Source organism: Cimex lectularius, unplaced genomic scaffold (assembly GCF_000648675.2).
Source record: "Cimex lectularius strain Harlan isolate CLEC.00 unplaced genomic scaffold, Clec_2.1 scaffold101, whole genome shotgun sequence".
Classification (NCBI taxonomy): domain Eukaryota; kingdom Metazoa; phylum Arthropoda; class Insecta; order Hemiptera; family Cimicidae; genus Cimex; species Cimex lectularius.
In genome coordinates, this window is record NW_019392806.1 from 1,325,181 (window position 1) to 1,347,168 (window position 21,988).

Consider the following 21,988-nt stretch of genomic DNA (forward strand, 5'->3'; position numbering starts at 1 on the left):
TTGACTCCATAGAAATCACACAGACTACTGAAGATTGTGAAATGCAGAAACTTATCTCATAGACAAATACAGTGTGGAAAGGCAGGCGGAAATGATCGGTAATGTCCAAATTACAGATTTATGATTCAATTTCATTTTGAAAAACTCTAAATAAATAATATACTAAAGATCTTATGGTGATGAGAAAAATCTGTAAAGATTTAGGATTTTATTGATGAAGCTTCATTGTAAAGCATATGTTCTTCTTCTTATTTTAACATTTTTAATCCTCAATACAGCAACTGTGATCTTTTGTTAAGTCCCTTTTTGTTATTTTATTTTTAAAAATCTATTTTAGTGAATTAATGGGAAACATGTTAAGAATTTTAAATTAAATAACCATTTGTATTTTTATTTGTATTTAATTTGAGATGTTTATTCCAATTCGTCATACCATTGTTTTGCGAAATGAGACGTCTTTCTAAAAGCAGCCATTGGGTTTGAGCTGACTGCCTTGCCTTTTATTCGGTCCAGCCTGCTCCAGTAAATGGTCTGAGCCATGTCAGAATAAAGCGGATACTTAACAAACATCTGTAAAATATTCAATTTTATAAACGTACACATTTCAATTGTGTATCAGTTTCTTACTTCAGTGTCCACCATGTCCAAAGGGTTTTTTATAACAAACCCTTCAACGGTGTACTCATCTTTGTAGTCAGATTTGCAAGCCGCCATTGACGATTCCTCCTCTTTTTCGACTTCGTTGAAAACTTGCTCGGCAACTTCGCGCATGAAGAAATCACGGAGAATCTCCCTTCTCCTCGCTGCCAATTTAAATTTTATTTACATAAGAATAATCGATTGGATGTATTCGGCTCACCTCGTGGTACGTTTGGAAAAACTGGAGGCCCAAAGTGTTCTTTTGTCGTCGTAGTATAGTCCGTTTCATAATTGCTATCGTCCCTGAGAATATTCATGGAGCTAGTCTTCGATGTATGAGGACAAGATAGCCCAGGAGGGTTCATTATGAAAGAATCTCCAATTTAGCACTACACGGATAAAAATCTAGTAAACAACCGTTGCTAAGGCACCTTATTGACCAGATGTTCATACATCAGTCATTTTGGTTTTTAAATTTTATTTTTATTATTGTTTAGTTTATACTGTTAGCATTTTAACAAAATGGACGTAAATGAAAGATTCAGAAAGGAATATGCAGTCGAAAATAACCCATGTTTAATGGATTTCTGTAGTAGCATGTAAGATGTAATTTTTTGTAAATTTTTCCACAATTTTTATTTTTCTTATTATATTAGAGTCAGAAGAATTAATGAAATGGAAGATGTCAGAATCGAAAATGACCCGACTAAACACCACCAGATGAAACCTTTGTTGCTAACTCTGCGAGAAGAAGCAAAAGTGGCTAAGGCCGAAAATTTAGCTGTAAAGAAAACATCTAGAACTTTTTTATTTTTTTATTTACTAAATGTGTTTCATCAGGTAAGAAGAGCAGCCTTAAAGCGCCTTATTCAAGACGATCAAGAGGAAATTCAAGGATCTCTTTTAAGGATTGGGATGGGATTCGTACCAACTCATCCTTAAAAATTGTAAAAGAAAATTCTCTCGGATTGTTTAATAAACAAAATTTGTATATAGCTAAAACTTGCATTTAATCTTATAATTCAATAACTTTTGTTAATAATTTTCAACAAATGGGTGTACTTTTTAATATTTCTTATTCAGCAATACAAAGTAGAAAAAAAACATTGTTCATATTGTTAAATTTTAACAAGACAAATTTTCTCTTTCCATTTTTATCATTTGGCTCATTTATTTCTAAACTGGGGCAGTTCTGCTTTATAAAAAAATTAAAATCTAAAACATTATTTTATTTCTTTATTAAACATGCTTTAACATTAATTTTTTTTTAATTAACAAATTTTTAATTTTAGCACTAACCTTATGGCAATAGATTTAAATTTCAAACATTGTGTTTTGCAGAAAAACAATATGGTGAATGTTCCGGAAGCACTAATAGGTTTGCACGCCTACACTATTTCAAGTGAAAAAGCAGTTGCTTTTTTTTCAAAAACACGATTTCTATCTATAAGGCCTTCTATGAAATTCTGAATTTTAAGGGAAAAAGTTTTTAATCACAAGCGTTAAGTTTTGTTTCATCGCTATTTTTTTTTTTTTTTTTTAATTTACAATCAAACACGTCGTTACTTAACAAATATTAAACAAATAAATATTTTTAATAATAAAAACTTAATGAGAATATAATGTACAGTCTTCAAATTCGATTGTATGGCTTACTTGCGAAGGGTTTCTGTCTTTCAATTTACCCTTTCTCACGTATGCGTGTACAAAAAATTCACGTTTTGTTCGAACATATTAAGAAAAATATCTCACTCGACTTATTGTTACAATTTTTTCTCAATTTCCCATCCGGTTGATTGATAAAATGAATCAATACTTTAGGCCACATTTTAAAATTTGTATTTGATATTCAAATTTTTATGATTCACATTTATTACGTTATACAATAAATAATTTAAACACGCAACCTCATCAGGTACTTGTTTCATTGAAATCATTGAAACATTTCATTTATACATTGATTATTCTATTTGCTTATATTCAAAGTGTGGATGTAAACTGTTCAGTCTAATTATGAATCCCCTTGCTTTGTATACCAAAACCATATCGGGGAATCTTTTGATTTCCTGTCATCAGCGACACAAGCACAAAATCTTGTAAAAAAAAATATACTGCACATCGCATATCTTTAAGCTGTCACAAAAATACACATGTACACGCATACGAACAAACTTTCAATGACAATGATTATTTACACATTTTGCACACTGAGTTTGAACACTAATCAGACTTATATTCTAAACAGATGTGAATAATAAAATAAATAATAGAGAAAGCAATAAATAGTTCACACTGTTAAAGATATGTCCATTGTTACAGCCTTGACAATTATAACATAACATGAAATGTTTACACATTTATAATCAATTCTGCTTTGAATCGTTTAAAATATTCCATATCTTCAAAAAAAAAATTTAATTTCAAAAATTTATTAAAACGATGGTCCCAAATATTTCGGTCTGAGCTATATTCAACATATGTCTTCTTAATGTGTAATATCACTGAGTCACAAATCAAAATACAACTAATAAAATAAATATTTTTTGATATGGCAAATCTTATAAAAAGGATAACAAATGATATAATGTACAAATATAGTCTATAGGATGAAGACCGACTAAGTTAAGATTGCCCTTAGGGTCATTAAATACAGATTAAAGATTCCTCGAATTGTCGGCCAACTGCTGCGCTTGCACCTGAATCTCCTCGCCGTTCACCTTGTAAAGAGGGGCATATTTCATTAGAAATTTGGCAACGTCTTCTCTTCCCAACCCTTTTAGTTTATTTATGAGAAAACCTGCAACAAGAAACGAAGGTATTTTAACTATGACGTTATGTAAACACGAGGGTTTGTGAAAAAAAAGCCCATTTGTAAGTAAAGATTCGAACCCGGGACCACTGCGGCCACCGACACCCCCAAATGTATATTTATATTGAAAAGTTATATACTAAGGATGTAGTATTTAGGAACAGTTAATTAATGATTATTTGGAGATCGTGAGATGCGGTCTTGTGTAATGTATATAGGTTTAGAAAAACATTTTCTTTATTGTGCCAATATTTTGATCTTAATTTAGATCATATTCAGAGCCTGGGATTTGTATATTTATATTGAGAAGTTATATACATGTTCATTACCCTCCAGGCCGATGTGTCTGGGAACCCAGGCAACAACCGCCGTTTTCAAAGGCCCTCCAGCTTAGTGTATTTCTCTAACAAGATCACGACAAGAGGGTGCACAGAGAACCTGTCTTGTATATTCCAGACAGTACTTAGCGAGTCGGTACATTCAAGGAAGGCTGAGCCCTCCTTGGTCTGAATCACCTCGAGAGCGTGCCAAATCGCATGCAGCATGCCTTGTGTTTATGCTGGAGAGAATTTTTTTTTTCCCTGCGGGAAGAAGATCAAGGAACCAGCACACACCAGAAGGGCGCACCCACACAACAACCCCCCAGCATGCCCAACCCCATGACCCGCGCCCAGCCACAAGGAGTCCCATGTTACACATTGCTCGTTTATATTTTGTTGAGTACATTAGCTTCATTTAAAAAGTGAAACAGCTTTGTAAGTGTATCTTGATCATCCCCTAAAAGTTCAGGTAGTGTATTTGGTAAAGCGTACTTATTTCTGATACTGTCATATAGGTAACATGATATAAGCATATGTTTTATAGTCACAGTCTCATTGCATAAATGACAGATCGGTGGTGGCTGACGAGCCATCAAGTATCCCTCGGTGGCTCAAGTGCCGATTCTCAGCCTAGTTAGGATCGCTTCTTCTTTTCTTCTAACTCTAGATGAGGAAGGCCACATTCGAACAGTGGATTTTATTATTCATATTATATTATTCATTTTTTAATTTTGTTTATTTGTTCAAATATCTATGGAGACAAAAAAAAAAAAAGGTCTTGGTATTTGAGAGTGGACAAATGCGTTTTTTTTTTTATCTTGATTTGTAATCGAAGTTACAATTTATGAGTACACCGCCGGAATATGAAATTGTTTGTTTTCTCTTCGCCCGCTCATCTTTTTTGTTTTTTTGTTTTTCACTGTAGTTAACAATTAAGAAAACAAACAATTCAAATTTCACGAAAGGAAAGATCTGACCTGTGAACAGCAAAATGATGTGGGGCGAAGAATTGCAGGCAACGTGAATTCACAGCAATAAGCGGGCGGGGACCAGTCGCCCAGCCAAAGCATTGTCCCCAGTGCCAGTCCAGCCCTCCTTAAGGCCTCACTAAAGCGAATCCTGAGGGGTCGTGTCCATAAGCAAAGTTTTTCCCAAAAACGATCCAATAATTTTTTTTTAAATTGGGGGAATGTATAAGTCCGTGATTCCAAAGGAAGTAATGCTTATGTGTGAAAGATGCTACTAGCATTGCTTGCTACTCGAAAGGAATGACTCAAGACTTGAAAAACTTTGCTTGATAGCCTGGATCAAACTTTATTGGCAATTAAAACGTTGATTAAACTTGATTGAAACTTTAAAAAAACACATTAAAGAGTTAAAATTAATATTTAATTGTAGAAGAAAATTTTCACTTAGGCAGAATTGTTTGAGGAGTTAAAATATCTTAACTATTTTTTATATTTATTTTTTATTTATTTTTGTAAATTATTTTTTATGTTTTTATTTATTACAATTAATTAAGGTACGAGCGGGATTCGAACCCACGATCTTCGGCTTGATACGCCGCAGCTCTACCACTTGAGCTATCGTGACCTACACACTAAAGCTCTCCATGGCCATTTCATTTGCCGTCAAGAATCCAATCCGATTACACGACATTTGAAAAATGGCAAAAAGGAGGGAAAATACAAAAAAGGTGGTGGGTTGAGATAAAAAAGTCAATGGCACGAGCGGGATTCGAACCCAAGATCTTCGGCTAGATACGCCGCTGCTCTACTACTTGAGCTATCGTGACCTCGATCCACTCAGACACTAACTTCCCATTTTGAAATTTGAAAAATGGCAAAAAGGAGGGAAAATACAAAAGGTGGGGTTGAGATGGGAAGTCAGTGTCCGAATGGATCGAGGTCACGATAGCTCAAGTGGTAGAGCAGCGGTGTATCTAGCCGAAGATCTTGGGTTCGAATCCCGCTCGTGCCATTGACTTTTTTATCTCAACTAAAAACCTTAATTGTAATATATTATTAATTGGTCAAGCGGACCATGAAATTAGTGAATTTAATGAGTTTTTATTTATTTATTTTCTTTTTTTTTAATAAATGACGGTATTTGAACTGGAAGATTATATGAAACCTTGGAGTGCCGGTGTTTTTGAAAAAAAAAAAAAAAATCCATTTGTAAGTTGTCGGGCTTAAATGCAGGGCCACTGAATTCAACCCAGGACCTTTACTTGCAAAGATGAGTGCTATGTCAATGCGTTTTTTTTTTTTTTTTTTATTATTATTTTATTTATTTATTTTTTTACCTATGCTATTGTCTACTTGGCACGCAAGCTGATGGAGTGTTGACGCCGTCCTACTGTGAGATGTATTTTCGATCACTGATAATTTGTTCGTAAGGCCCAACTGGACAGCGAGGAGGCACCAGTCCCTCCCATGAGGGTCTGGAGGATCCAACATTGCACAGACCTGTTGCATGCACAGAGTGCTTAACATGTCCACGTTTATTTCATAAGCGTTGCAAACGAGTTTCTGCACCTCCTGCAAATTTGGAATAATTTTCGATTGGAAAAGCGAATCTTTTACAATTTTTCCATACCTCTTCCATTCCGAACGATATCAGTTCGAGAATCGTCTCGGACGTGTTTGCAAGAGGGTTGGTCACCATCGTCTCAAATCCTTTACTTTCGAGTGATGCTTTCATGAGTACGTCAGGGGCGTAGCAATACACAGGAGATGCGTGAGTTCGTAAATCGTATGCACTTAATGTATGCTTCTCCATAAGAAGACCAGGCACAATATCCAGTAGCACCTTAAAAAAATACAAATTATTAATAAAGAATTCCTTAGCGACTTAAAAAATAAACTAACCATGTCAATAATTCCTAAAAGTTCTTCCATAAATAAAAAGCAATTTTTCCCAGATCCGGCCGGCCCTCTCACTTTAATCTCAATACACTCATCGCCTGAATCTGGTTCAGTTTCAAACGTTATAATACTCTCGATTGCGCCGAAGCAAAGTTTTGAACCCCCCATCCATTGGTATAAATCACTTTGCCAGTCGTAATAACACAAAACTGTTTTTCTCAGCTCAACCTTCAATTTTACAATGATAAAAGTTTGTTTTCGGTTTTAAAAAAAATTGTAATTACCTGAAGACGAGGAAAAATACAGTGTATTAGGTGTGTAGTGTTCTCAGGTGTTTTAAGCCTCACCCCGCCGTAAGCCCCATCTTTGTATCTACAATCCGAGCATTCCCACAATCCTTCTATCCTTTCTACTAGATTATAACATGGAAACTCGTATTCCAACTCCCCATCATTATCACACTAATTATAATTATAAACATTATTTATTCAATTGATTTATCCTTTAATTTTTTTAATCAAAATATTTAGACTACCTGAATACATAGTTGTAATGCTTCCAAAACTTCCAGCATCGCCATTGAATCAGCTTCGGGAAAAGCAACTTGAAAATCTTCGACGGTATAGCAGCCGGTGATTCGAGCGTGCGTTATAAAATCGATCGAGAGGATTTGGCCTAATACCTGGCCGCACAACCAGCTCGGGCTTAAGATAATCAAATCTCCCACGATTATAACCTGTAATCAAATAAAAGATGCACGAAATAAAGTGTTAAAGCATTCGAGATCGACAACTGACTTCTCCCATTTGTTCCAAGTGCGAGAAAAGGATGCTAAAGTGATCGTTGCTCGCCAATGGATTGACCTGATTCCTCGCTTCGGCTATAAATGCCTCCCAGGTCATAACAGGTATAGATTCGGCAGACTTCCTAAGCATCGGAAGCCAAGAGACTATGGCTTCAGTGAACCCATTCATTGATCTTAGCCCCTGTTATTTAAAATTAAAAAAAATTATTAAAATATTCTATCCACCATTTAACAAAACATTCACTGTATTTGTTTTAATTAAAAAACAACATAAACTTCACAGGAAACACAAACATTTGATTCTTTGGACATGAACTTTGTGCGATTAACTTCATACAGTACATCTGCTGGACGGAGGACAGGGGTTACCTTATAATTTTTTTTCTTATATATTTGGTTAGTGGCAAGATAATTTTGCCATTTTAGCTTTAATTATATGATAAAAATCAATTAGAAATAAATAAAATTCATAGTGAAGGAAATGGGGTGCAGAACATTTCAACGGATTTCTCTTCAATGCTTAATTGATAGTTTTGGATGCAAAAAATGTCTTTCTGTGGGAGAGGGTGTTCCAAACTTTTTCACAAATGCAACAATCTTCTGTGAAGTTGTGGGGTCCAGAGTGTGAGCGGGTGAAGTTCTTTCCATCGTTTTCTAGGTGCCGGTGTGGAGGACAAATAAACAAACGGTTCTTTGTGTGGAAAGAGTGATTTGTACAAAACTCAGGACTTAACTGCCCGGTTTCTTGAAGTGGAGTTTCCAAAAGGAGGTTGTAGCCCTTTCGACCAAATATTGAAGACGCTTGAGAACTACTTCCTTGTTTATTAGGCAATCCCTTAACAATTTTTTTGGTAACAATATAAAAAAAAAATTAGAATTAAAATCGGGTGAAAGTATTAAAAACACACCTGCCACATTGACGTTTTCAGCTCTGAAAGTGTACTCTTTAATAATTTGACACCGTAAGAATTTGGAATATGCGCATCGACAACAATCGGAGTCGGGTGAATATCAAAATGCGATGAAAATTCTGCTCTTAGTCTTTTCGTCAAATCTTGTGCCTGAGGGCTGTTGAAATCTCCATTCGTTAATTTTGGCGCTCTTACGACATCGGCGTGGGTTGCGACTAGTATAATTTTTGGCATATTATTGGTCTTCCCGCAGCTCCCAATGGGCTCTGTCGGCGGGATCCTGGCCTGCAGGAAAGACAACCAGAAAGAACACTGTTTGTACTGGATGGTCGGGGAATCGTTTAAACTAAACACTAAGACTATAACGGCATGGCTAGCTGAAGTTGTGATCATGTGATGATAAAAACAGAAGTATGTATCTTGCCCTGAGAAGTCCCACAATGTCACATAACCCACACCAGATATCCAAGCCTGAAAATAATTAATTAGTAACATTAAATTATAAAAACATTGAACACTAAATCATACTTGTTGGACATCAATTCCATGAGTTGAATGATGATTGTAAGTATCGAAATTTAAAGAATTCTGCCTAGAAGTCGAATCCAGCTCTATGTGGGTTCGAGTTGGAGAATTGGGCTGAGCTAAAAAGCAAATTAAATATAGATTTTTTGTTAAATAGAAAAATAAATAAAAACATACATAAAGTCCCTAAAAGAGGTGCATATTTGGTATTGAAATGATTGGTTTTTGTCCTTTTAAAGAAACCGCTGAAATATCCGGTTCTCATAGTATCAAGCAGGGTCGATTTTCCTACAGCGGAGTGGCCGAAAACTTGGATGTTGAAACGGGGCAACGGCTGTCCTGTCGGTATCAACTGACGAATGTACACATCTCTGACATAATTCTAAAAACAAAATTTAAACGTTTATTTAATGCATAAAATTATCAATAAAAGGCAAAATTATGAACTCACTGATTTTATTTTATTGAGAAGATCGCTAATATCATTGAAACCGTATTTAAGGGCTGTAATCTCTGCCTTGATGCCATCGCTGTTCTTAATTTCTGTGTTGCAACCCATTAAACACAGGCATCTAATTTTAAATAAAAGCATCAGAAAATTCTGCCCATTAATAACATTAATTTTGTCATGTTATTATTTTGTAGATTTGTTTGTTTACATTACAATAAATGGTATGCATTATGGTAAAAAAAAAAAAAAACTTAGCACCATACACATCACAAATTTTCCTAGCAATTGTCAGTTTTCTCTTTGCAATTTAAAAAAAAATTAAATGTTGAAAATGCAATTTTCCTCTATATTAAATCAGCAAAACACCCTGTAAAACGAGATCTCAGACAAAACTGACAAATAAAACCACCTTAACTAATTTTCAGAGTGTATAAGCAATAATGTTTAAATAAAAATTGCTTCAAAACACAAGAGAAAAATGAATTATTGAAAAATGCTACAGACTTATTTTACAAATGATATTTACCTTACGACATCAATATGGCCGAGCCTGGCTGCGATGTGAATGGGGCAAAGGCCTTGGTTGTTAGCTGCATCGATGTTGCAGCCCATAGAGCATAAAGCGTTGACAACAGATAATAAGCCTTCACGGACTGCCAAGTGAATCGGAGCATTTCCTTCCTGAAAAGAAATTTTTGATCAATCGAGACAGTAATGGTATTGATTTTTTCTTACACAATCATGAATATCAAATTCTGAACCGCTGTTTAACAAGAATAAAGCCACGTTTGTATGCCTCCTGTGAATTGCGATGTGAATCGGCAACTGGCCGAGGTGGTTTGGTATATGTAGCAATGCGCCGTTTTCTATTAAAATCTTTGTGACTTCCAACTCCCCCCAGGCTGCTGCTACATGAAGAGCCGTGTCACCTTCCTATTATAAAATAAAAACATATATTTTCTATAAAGTTTTTTTAAATAAAATTATTTACATGGTTTTGTACAGAAATACAGGCTCCTGCTTTAATAAGCATGCCTAGAATATCTGTACTGGCATGGCGTGAAGCATGGATCAAAGGGGTGTCACCCTGCCAGTCTGAGATTGAAACATTCGCACCGCACATGAGTAGAAGTCTGGCCATTTCTGTCTGGCCCGTAGCGGCAGCAAGATGTAGACCTGTCGCCCCATTCTAACAAAGAAATTATTCATTAAAACCCATAACGTCGAGATTTAAAAATCACTGACTTTATTTGTTTGATTGACGTCGATGTTTCCGGAGTTCAATATATCCTCAAACTCGTTCAGATTGCCCTCGTTAATGGCACTTAATAATGAAATAGGGGGTGTGAATATTTCAGTTACCTAAAAACATTAATTTAAGAACAATTTTGTAAAGAGTATGATTTGAAGAAAAAAGAATTTCAAGAAGGCTAAAGAATAAACCATCACATAACTACAACTTAAAAATTTATTTACAAATAAAACAGTTTAGAGCCTACTTCCATGGCTGCTGCAACCAGACGTCCAGGAAAATAATGTAAACCTTTGTTTTCTTATTGGTGATGAATATAAACATAAAATAAAAATGTCTTGTCAAATTATATTTAATTCTGTAAAGACAATTTGTTTTATTTTATTCATACATTTCAATGTTTTAACATCTGGTTATAACAAAATATATGTGCTTATAGAAAACAAATTTAAGTATCCTCAACGTAGGCATTGGTGTTGAGGTGTTACTAAAAGGGAAAAGAAAGGAAGACATCGATTTTTCTTAAAACGTATGATTACAGTGAAAAAGCTTTTTATAATTCTGCACTCTCAGTAGAAAACTGAATAAGTCAAATTTTGGTAAAACAATATAAGTGCATAGTCAAGTGTATTTAGGCCTGATAGACTACACAACGGATAAAGTTGACTAGGAAAAAGGGAAATAAAATATATAAAAAAAAATTAATTTGTAACAAAGGTCTAAACAATCCTGAAACGTTGGATTTTTGGACTTAATCCAGTTTTACCCCGAGGGTGCAAAATTGATTCATCTAACTGGTGGCCAGAACAAAATTTTAAAAGGATATTTTTATTATATAAAAAAAAAAAAAGCTGCAAGAGAATTTCTTTCATACCAAAGGTGCAAACATGCAGAAATGAGAAACATCACAAATTCAGAAAAATTTAATCAACGCCAAATTAAAAATTTATGATCATTTAGAATGCTGTGGTTTTATAATATTGATCATTGGTGATAAAATCATTATATATAAAGAGAATGACCATAAATGAGATCCATCAATGATCAAAATACTGGAAAGGGTGCATTAATTTACTACTTAATTTATCTACAAATATACTTTTTTAAATTAATCAAAAGGCTAAAATCTCTAAACTATATATTTTTTTTTACCAAGTCATGGATGGGACGGTAGTGGTGGTCTTACCAGTGACATACTAATTAAAATCTTACGGATTTTTCTGCAGCATTTCTTTCTCAGACAATCAGTCACAGTTCAACAATTATTGTCATTTTATGTAGAATATACAAATATGTAATCAAATTCTATGGACTCTCATATACCAAGAGCACTGTCGATGGATAGCCCTCTGATGAGCTGACTCATAAAAGAAGAGTCATCCTCACCCGATTAAGAATAGGCCGTAAGAGGTTGACACTTTTGGGCTAAAGCCTTCGTATGTGTCAGGCATGCAGAGAAAGGTTGCTCAATGTGTCCCACCTGGTGAAGAGTGCAATTCTTTGGCTTCATACAGAGAGCATGCAGGAATGTTATCAAATCTGAGAATTGTGCTGACAGACCAAACCCAGTGATAATAAGCAGACTAAAATGATCGGTAACGACCAAATTTCAATACTTAATTGTTTTGTTTGAGAATTTCATATATATTCAATCATATTTTTTTTTTTTTTTTTTTTTTTTGGTACAGACTAGAAAGACTTAGAAGACAATTGAGAAAGCACTGAAGAAGTGTATTCACATCTGTACATGGTCGTAAATTATATCTTCAATTGATTTCAAAATTAATATTATTAAAATGATAAATAATAATTATCTTAAGAATTGCTTTAGAGAAAAAAAATCTTTCCTAGTAAAATTTTTGATATTTTCAACACTACGACTCACACAGTGGAAGGGCTAGTTATGATTTACAATTGTTACGAAGTTTTTTTTTCTTTTTTATTAATAAAATATTCTATTTTACCCTACTGTTAATAAATTGATATCAAAACAGTTTCTTAATAATTTAAGCTATTTATCGACAGTCTGTTGGCGTGATAAATATCAGCTGGAAGTGTGTGATATTAACAAATTACTTACGATTTAGTAATTAATTTATTTACTACATATTAAGAAACATCAACTCACGATCATATCTAACGATACTGGTTGCTCGTCCATTTTCTTTTCATACGTGGATTTCATGTTTTCGTTTACTGATTTACTTCTTGAAAATCTCCAAAACAAAACTGTCAACACTCAGGCTCTATAGCACTTCTTGCTTTCTCAAGAATTCTTTCATTTTACCGGTTTTCGAAGGAAAACAACCTTTTTAAAATGCTTCACTGTAGGCAATGTCTAAAGGGGGTATGAACAAACAAGATGTAAGTAAGGCACTAGAGGTAAAAAAGAGCGAAAAGCTTAAAAAATCAATAAATCCATAGCCACCATCGCCCACTTTGCCATGCAAGACCCACACAAGATATTGAAGCCATGAATGCAAATTTAACAAATTTCCTTTTGAACGGCTCAATAATTTGATAATGGATTACTTTTTATTAGTTAAAGAAAATATATAATAATAACATTACTAGTTACTTTGTTTTGCAACCATGGGTGTTTCTGGCAGTCAAACACACTGTTTCTTTTCCTAAAATTAATTAATTAATAATAATTAGCAAATTTTTTTATCAAATTCAAAAAATATAAATTAAATGTAAAGAAAAGAATCTTATCTTTTAATAAATAAGTGAAAACATACTTTGGATCTTTCTGAAGTAATTTAATAATAAAATCCTTTGCAGCCTCGGATACTGATTCAAAATAATCGTTGTCAAATTTAAAAGTAGCACTTGATATGTTGGTGTAGGTGTCCTGTACAGTATCACCGAGAAAAGGTGAAGCGCCGCCGCTCAACCTGAACGAGTGCAAAGTAGTTAGTCGGGCATATTTTACGTTAAAATTATCAACTTACAAGATGTAAGTTATGACGCCTATGGCCCACATGTCCGTGGCCAAAGTTAGATTTTCAAAATTGACAATTTCCGGCGCCATGAACTCTGGCGTGCCGAACATCGCTTTGACCTCCACTACCGTGTCGAGTCGGAGGGACAGTCCAAAATCAATTACCTTGACAGTGGGAAGGTCGACTTTTTCAACAAGTAAAACGTTCTCAGGCTGAAATAATTGTCAATACTAGACTATCATAAATAATGTTTTAATTAATGAATAAATACCTTAAGATCTAAATGGGCTATGTTTAAAGAGTGCATATGGCTGACGGCTTCTATAATCTGCCTTACTATGTGAATACTCTGCTCCTCTGTTAAATTTTTTCTTAGTGAAATAAATTCAAATAATTCTCCTCCTGTCACTCTGCCACAAAATACATTAGAGGATGTCATGTTTCAATAAAAAATAATTTAAAAAATACTTACAGTTCAAAGAGGAGCACAACAAACTGTCCAGTGTCATAAACGTCATGGAACTGAATGATACCGGGGTGTTCCAGTCTTGAAAGCGTCTCCACTTCCCTCTCGATATCCTCAGGAGGTACACCACGACAGACCCGTTTTTTTCTAATAAACTTTCCAGCATATTCGCTGCCGGTGGCTTTATTTACACACCTCTTAACTACAGCAAAATGACCTCTGAAAGAAAAGGGAAAAATGCGTTAAAACTTTTTAAAAATCCTAAATGAGAAAATGAGGTTAAATATGTATGCAATTAAAAAATATTATCTGGGAAATTGATTTTTAAAGTATACTTTTGCAGGATTGCTGCAAAATCTTGGAATTGACTCAGATCTGGATGATGAATAAGAAAGCAATTATAAGAAAAGAACATCAGAAATTTTATGAAAAAATTAGTTCATAGATTGTAATATTTAAAATAACGCCAATTTGAACACAAAGGGTGATGTTGCTATCAGGTTTACAGTATAAACAAGTCAATTTGATTCGTATCACTACTGATAAAATTTAACATTCTGTCAATTGGAAATGACTGGTTGCGCTGACCTAATTTTTATTAATATAATAAAGAAAACACAATAAAGGTGGCAAAATACAAAACCACTTCTGACAGTCCAGCCCAGTGAGGATAGGCAAATTGATAAGATTCAAGAGTCAACACCCCACAGACCACAGGAGAAAATCTCACAATGTATTAATGAAAAGTTGTTTTACCTTGGCAAATGACATACCATGAAAAAAAAAAAATTGTTATAATTGAAAAATAATTATTATTAAATTAATACAAATTTGTTTAGTGGTACCATTAAACAAATACATTGAATAATATATAACTGTATTGAATGATACAGTCAATTGACCACATTAATTATTCCAATTCATTATTTTTTTTATCAAAGGTTTTTGGCTGAGATGAAAAATTAGTGTCACGAGCAGGATTAAAAGCCATGACCTTCAGCTCAATACACCGCTGTTCTAACCACTTGAGCTATCATGACTTCGATCCCCTCAGACATCAACTCCTCATCTAACCTACCATATACTATATTTTAATATTTCTTCTGTCCGATATTTGTTTTACATTTTAGTGTTTTGCATTTCAACTAAAATGCATAAACAGAAAACCATCATAAACATGAAAATTGATTACTTAGTCTCATTCAAATATTTATTAAATTTCTTCACACCCAAATAACTAGGATTGACATATAAAACAAAATTTTAAATTTACACCACGTTATGCTCTAAATTAGCACACAAAAATGTAAGTTCACTTCACACTATCACATTGAAGATGGCTAAATGCCAGAACGCATCTGACTGACCACTTTAGGAAGAATAGGCAGATCAAATTGATCGGTGAAGACCAAACTACAAAAAGGATATTTGAGCATAAAAAGCACTCAGGATATTGTGAATGTATCAGTGTGTACAAGAAAAGTAGATGTAGGTGATCAATTGACATCTGACAGTCAATGGTTACTGTAAAACCAAAATTGACTTAGGCCAGACAAACCACAATTATTTAGAAAAAAGAGGGGAAAAAACTTATTTTATATTCAAAATGTATACTTTGGTGTTAAATAATACATTTATTATATCTAGCAAAGTCTTAATAGTAATAACATACGAACTGTAAGAGTAAGGAGGATAATAACATATTTATTAGTTAGAAGTATACAAAAAATCATTTCAAATGTATAGCCATGGTCAAAGTCAGATATTATAAAGATTATCAAGACCTTGTACAATTTTCAAGAGTGTTTATCTCTATCTTTCTTCTATATATACAGATATCTCAAAGGGGCAATACACTATAAGGTTTACAATTAAATGACTGTTCCAATTACTTGTCTCCCCCTGAGCCAGGAGTCGTTTTTAGTTTGAATTGAATTAATGATGTTTTCTTATATTTCGAACTCAACAGTTTAACATGATTTTTCCTTCTCGAAAGTGGGATAATAGGTCATCTCAAAAAACAACAACCAGTTTTTCTTTCAATCCACAACGTTTAGCTTTTATTTTAATCCTTCCTTAGGTGAATTAACGCAGTGGTTAAAACAGTGGTTGTCAGTCATTAATATTTTGTAACAGTTTATTTTAAAAAAGAGCCAGTTTGGTACATATTTAAGTCTTTCAGACTCCGAACAAACGTTTTAATATTTTGACCTCTTGAACTTGGCTTGAAACACTTGAAATTGGCTCTTTTTTTAAATAAACTGTTAGAAAATATTAATGACTGACAACTGTTTTAACCACTGCGTTAACTCACCTGAGGAAGGATTAAAATAAATCCGAAACGTTGTGGATTGAAAGAAAAACTGGTTGTTGCTTTTTTGAGATGACCTATTATCCCACCTTCAAGAAGGAAAAATCGTGAGTTTGAATTAAATGTTTAGCATTGGCTCAATTTTTTTTTTTTTTTTTTTTTTTTTTTTTTTTTTTTTTAATTGGATAGAAGAAAAGAATTATAACATTTTTCCATGAAGGAATTGATGCGATTTTGGATCAATCAGATTTTCACCACAAATAAATGGTCATTCATACAATATACAGTCAGGAAACAAAAATAATGGGTAATTTTAGAGTTACCCCAGTAAAACACAAATTCTTGATTTTATACTCAACAATCTAAGAATTGAATCTAAGTATATTTTAATTTTCAACTGTAGTTAGTTTCAAAATAGCACAAAGAAGGTAAGTATGACAAGAAGAAAGTCAGGTGATTGGTCAAAGTCAGATATTATAAAGATTATCAAGACCTTGTACAATTTTCAAGATTTTTTTTAATCTCTATCTTTCTTCTATATATCATATAACAGATATCTCAAAGGGGGCAATAAACTATAAGGTTTTTCAATTAAATGACAGTTCCAATTACTTGTCTCTCCCTGAGCCAAGAGTCGTTTTTAGTCTGAATGAAATGTTTAGCATTGGCTCAATTTTTTTTTCTTAAATTGGGTAGAAGAAAAGAATTATAACATTTTTCCATGGAGGAATTGATGCGATTTTGGATCAATCAGATTTACACCACAAATAAATGGTCATTTATACAATATACAGTCAGGAAACCAAAATAATGGGTAATTTCAGAGATACCCCAGTAAAACACCAATTCTTCATTTTATTCTCAACAATAAGAATTGAAATGATCCAAGAATAATTTAATTTTCAACCTGAGTTGGTTTCAAAATAGCAAAAACAAGGTAAGTATGACAAGAAGAAAGTCAGATTTGGGTTTTGTCATTTTGCAGGGCAGTTTATGGAAGAGGTCAATTGAACATAGGCAGTCAGTTTAGGGCTGCTGCAAAGCTAGAATTTACTCTGACCAGCAAAATTATTATAATTTTCAATATTTATGATATAAATAAATTGACCTTTAAAAATTGATTATACATTCAGGAAACCAAAATAATGGGTAATTTTGGAGATACCCCAATAAAACACAAAGTCTTGATTTTATACTCAACAATCTAAAAATTGAAATGATCCAAGAATAATTTAATTTTCAACCTGAGGTGGTTTCAAAATAGCAAAAACAAGGTAAGTATGACAAGAAGAAAGTCAGATTTGGGTTTTGTCATTTTGCAGGGCAATTTATGGAAGAGGTCAATTGATCGTAGGCAGTCAGTTTAGGGCTGCTGCAAAGCTGGAATTTACTCTGACCAGAAAAATTATTATAATTTTCAATATTTATGATACAAATTTGGACATTTATAAATTTATTATACATTCAGGGATCCAAAATAATGGGTAGTTCTAGAGATACCCCAGTAAAACGCAAATTCTTGATTCTATACTCAACAATCTAAGAATTGAATCTAAGAATATTTTAATTTTCAACTTTAGTTAGTTTCAAAATAGCACAAACAAGGTAAGTATGACAAGAAGAAAGTCAGGTGATTTTGGTTTTATCAATTTCAGTATGTGCAGGGCAGTTTATGGAAGAGGTCAATTGACCCTACGCAGTTTAGGGTTGCTGAAAAATCATAATTGACTTTGCCCAGGATGACAATTAAGAAAGCAATTAATAAGCAAAGACTCACTTTCCGATTACTTCGAAAACGTCGTAGTGGTCGAGGAAAGGTTCTTTCTTGAAATTCATCTCTAAATAATTTGAGTTCTCTTTTACCATGGAGTTCGGCCGGAAAGTTTGTTTGTTGATAGTACTTGTTACGATTTCATCTCCGACAGGATCGGATAGCAGGATAACCAAGTGATAAACGGTTGCTGTTGTTAAATAACGGAACACCCAGGAACTGTTAATGACGTCAATGTTTTCATATTGATTCCTAGAAAATTTTAGTGATTCAGATCGCGGTGCGAAAATTCAGAAAAGAAATTATTTTCCCTCGGATCAAATGGACGCAAAGCGAGACGACCCGGACCACCGTGGACCCCTCGGACATTGTCTCGGAAAATTGTGTCGCTTTCGAACTTTTCCTTTCAATTTCATCAAAACCGCTTCAACTGATTTTTTTTTTAAACTGTCAAAACATTTTTTCCGAGATTTTTCGCATTCAAATCTGGTAGATTTTTAAGTGCGAAATGTATTACTAATAAGTTAATGAGTTCCATTGCATAAAAATCTATGCAGGCAAACGTTTAAAATTAAAATTGGATATCGTGTGAACAGAGAGATGTACACCTAAAATTTTGGATTTGGTCGTATAATCAACTTTCAGCAATTTACTGGTCCGCATAGTCTCGCTTGTTAACTTTAAGAAAATGGAGAAACGCATCTGTGAAAATCAGCGAGAAAATGCGGACCAGAAATTGTTGATAAGTGTCCAAATAAATCAAACCAGCAAACTACAACTGACAAAATTTCTTCCTATTAGTTTATTGAAATCATCTCAAATTATAACTGCTGTCTGAATTACTGCTGATTAAAGATCAAGGATCGAAAAAATTGCTGCCACTATAATTGCTGAATTATCAAATCAGGTTGACCACAATGATCGCAGATGATCAGATTATTGTCGAATTTCCAAATATTGACAAACTAAAAATATATGTCTACTGTATGAGTTATTTATACAATATTGTCAAGAATAATCTGATTGTGCACAAACATGGATAGTCTCATAAACTACTAATATCTGGCAAAAACTAAATTTTCTAGCTCCCCGAGCATCTGAGAAAACCAACGAGAAAATGCAGACTAGAAATTGCTGAGAATGTCCATACAATTCCAAACTAGCAAACCACAACTGCCAAGATTTCTTTCTGTTAGTTTGTCAAAAAAAAATCACAATTTATAATTGCTCTCTGATTTCTTAAATCTATCATCAACAGATTGGTATTTCTTGAGTTTCTTTGCAACAAGACAAACTCATGACAATCAACAAACTCATTTTCTTTTGAATCTTGAATTTAAATGAGATTTGTATTAATTATTAACGGTAGAGAAAAAAAAATTTCCCTCTATGTTTGCTGAATTATCAAATCAGGCTGCCCACCATCATCAGGGATGATCAGATTATTGTCAAATTCCCAAATATTGACACACTAAAATTATATGTCTATGTATGAGTTATTTATACAATTCACTATTTTTCGTGGTCCGCTTGAACAATTAATATCATTCAATTAATTAAGGTTTTTAGTTGAGATAAAAAAGTCAGTCTCACTAGTGGGATTCGAACCCACGACCTTCTGCTTGATATGCTGCCACTCTACCACTGAGTTCTCAGTGGTAGAATAGCGGCGTAACTAGCTGAAGATTGTGGGTTCGAATCCCGCTCGTGAACTGCCTTTTTTATCTCAACTAAAAACCTTAATTAATTGAACAATATCTATACAATATTGTCAATAATAATCTGATTGAGCACAAACATGCATAGTCTCATAAACTACTAATACCTGCAAAAACTAAATTTTCTAGCTTCCCCGAGCATCTGAGAAAATCAACAAAAAAATGCAGACTAGAACTTGCTGAGAACCAGCAAACCACAACTGACAAAATTTCTTTCTGTTAGTTTGTTGAAAAAAATCACAATTTATAACTGCTCCCTGATTTCTTAAATCTATCATCAACAGATTGGTATTTATTGAGTTTCTTTGCAGGAACTAGACAACCAACAAACTCATTTTGTTTTGAAATTTGAATTTGAATGAGATTTCTATTAATTATTAACCGTAGAAAAAAAAATTGCCATCTATGTTTGCTGAATTATCAAATCAAGCTGCCCACCGTCATCAGGGATGATCAGATTATTGTCAAATTCCTAAGTATGGACAAGCTAAAAATATATATATCTACTGTATGAGTTGTTTATACAATATTGTCAAAAATAATCAGATTGCTCACATACATGCATAGTCTCACAAACTACTAATATCTGGAAAAACTAAATTTTCTAGCTTCTTATAGTATCTGAGAAAATCAGCGAGAAAACCAGAAATTGCCGACAATGCCCAGATAATACCAAACTAGCAAACAACAACTGCTAAAATTTCTTTTTGTTACTTTATTGAAAAATCTCAATTTATAACTGCTGTCTGATTTCTTAAATCTGTCATGAACAGATTACTATCGATGATGAAAAATTGCTACCTATATGTTTGCTGAATTATCAAATCAGGCTGGCCACATTCAAATCAGGGATGGTCATATCATTGTCAAAATTCCAAACATTCACAAGATAAAAAATATGCTTACTGTTTGAATTATTTGTACAATATGTCAACGATAATCTGACTGCTCACAAACATGCACAGTCTCATAACTGACAAAATTTCTTTCTATTAGTCTGAATGTCTGAATTACTGTTGATTAATGTTCAATAACTGAGATAATTGCTGCCTCTAGTTTGATGAACATCATAGTTTAAATTAATAATTGTTTACAATGATAAGGGATACTATCTACCATTGTTTATGTTGATGACCTAGTAGTAATAATAAAGTGCAAATAAAATGATTTTTTGTTTGTTTTTTTAATAGCAAATGCAAACTTTCCATAAAGAGAAGGAAGCTTAATCTAAAACCAACCTCTCTAAAAAATAAAAATGTTACTCTCTAGGGGAACAAAGTATCTCAGAGTAACTCTAGTAGAATAACATCAAGTGAAGATCATAGAAAGTGTGACCCAAAGAGTTTGTAATAAAAAATAGATATAATCCAAAAATAGCCTTCTGGCTGTATACAGCAATTGTTAGACCTCTGGTCACATATAGAACCGTTTTATGGTGGCCGAAATCCTTGTAAAAGAAGGCACAAAATCAGTTTTAAAAAAATCCAAAAAAAAATCATCTCTTTATTTTACAGGAACAATGCATACTTGCCCAATTTCAACTATGCAAATGGGCTGGGATTGCCACTGTTTCAGTATATCCAGAGGATGGCATACAAATGTGCGAACAGACTCTTAGGGCGAATTCAAATAAAACCTGACCTTAGAGAAAGACGTCATAAAATCATAAAAAGGAGAAAAATAAATAAGGCGGCTACAAAAATTAAATTAAGAGAAAATTTTGACAGGCCATTCCAAACAAATATAACAATAAGAGTTCTTCTTCTTATAAGAATAAAACCCCTGAATCTAATAAAGTGATCTTATTATTTATAATATAAAAGGGCTTGCTGCCCTTTAAATAAATACAAAATAAATTGTGTTAAGTGATGAGCACCATGTTAATGATACAAAGCTCCTTCAGTTAATATTAATAATTATCTGAATTTATTAGATAAGCTGACCAAGATGATCACGGAGAGCTGATAAATAGACTCAGGAAAATTTCTATTACAAGATCAACGATTGAATTGCTCATGAAGGGTTAGGGACTTTCAGATCATCCATAAATACATTTAAAAAACTAAATCTGTTACGAGTTCTTGAATGTAATGAACATATCAATGTATAATTATAAATGTTATTTTCATTTTACATACAGGTCTGCTAAATTGAAGCAGAAAGAGGTAGATTAGAATGATTTTAAATTATCAAACTTC

The 21,988-nt window shown here is 33.3% G+C and overlaps 3 protein-coding genes across 6 annotated transcripts; 1 reads left to right on the top strand and 2 right to left on the bottom strand.

Moving 5' to 3' along the window:
• Positions 1–356: 356 nt before the first annotated feature.
• Positions 357–1,277, bottom strand: LOC106667708. Its single transcript, XM_014395825.1, has 3 exons — positions 860–1,277; positions 628–803; positions 357–570 (listed from the first exon to the last, which is right to left on the bottom strand). The coding sequence occupies exons 1-3, from the start codon at positions 1,002–1,004 to the stop codon at positions 415–417; spliced, it is 477 nt and encodes a 158-aa protein (XP_014251311.1). The 5' UTR covers positions 1,005–1,277; the 3' UTR covers positions 357–414.
• LOC106667709 lies at positions 1,131–1,641 on the top strand. Its single transcript, XM_014395826.2, has 3 exons — positions 1,131–1,238; positions 1,296–1,422; positions 1,480–1,641. Exons 1-3 carry the CDS (start codon positions 1,162–1,164, stop codon positions 1,579–1,581), a joined length of 306 nt encoding a protein of 101 aa, XP_014251312.1. The 5' UTR covers positions 1,131–1,161; the 3' UTR covers positions 1,582–1,641.
• Positions 1,642–3,160: 1,519 nt separating this feature from the next.
• LOC106667707 (death-associated protein kinase 1-like) lies at positions 3,161–18,603 on the bottom strand. 4 transcript variants are annotated; one of them, XM_014395823.2, is made up of 22 exons: positions 18,079–18,603; positions 13,997–14,209; positions 13,796–13,934; positions 13,534–13,736; positions 13,321–13,476; positions 13,158–13,209; positions 10,573–10,689; positions 10,319–10,516; positions 10,063–10,260; positions 9,854–10,008; positions 9,328–9,448; positions 9,054–9,258; positions 8,880–8,995; positions 8,349–8,822; positions 8,174–8,275; positions 7,433–7,621; positions 7,171–7,371; positions 6,920–7,096; positions 6,639–6,863; positions 6,367–6,579; positions 6,074–6,308; positions 3,161–3,436 (listed from the first exon to the last, which is right to left on the bottom strand). In XM_014395823.2, the coding sequence occupies exons 1-22, from the start codon at positions 18,165–18,167 to the stop codon at positions 3,294–3,296; spliced, it is 3,921 nt and encodes a 1,306-aa protein (XP_014251309.1). In that variant the 5' UTR covers positions 18,168–18,603; the 3' UTR covers positions 3,161–3,293. The 4 variants fall into 4 exon arrangements, with proteins under 4 accessions (XP_014251309.1, XP_024083909.1, XP_024083910.1 ...); XM_014395824.2 differs by lacking the exon at positions 8,174–8,275 and having other exon boundaries at positions 3,294–3,436; positions 18,079–18,595; XM_024228141.1 differs by lacking the exons at positions 13,158–13,209; positions 13,321–13,476; positions 13,534–13,736; ... (1 more) ...; positions 13,997–14,209; positions 18,079–18,603 and adding an exon at positions 12,708–12,861.
• Between the last annotated feature and the right edge of the window lie 3,385 nt (positions 18,604–21,988).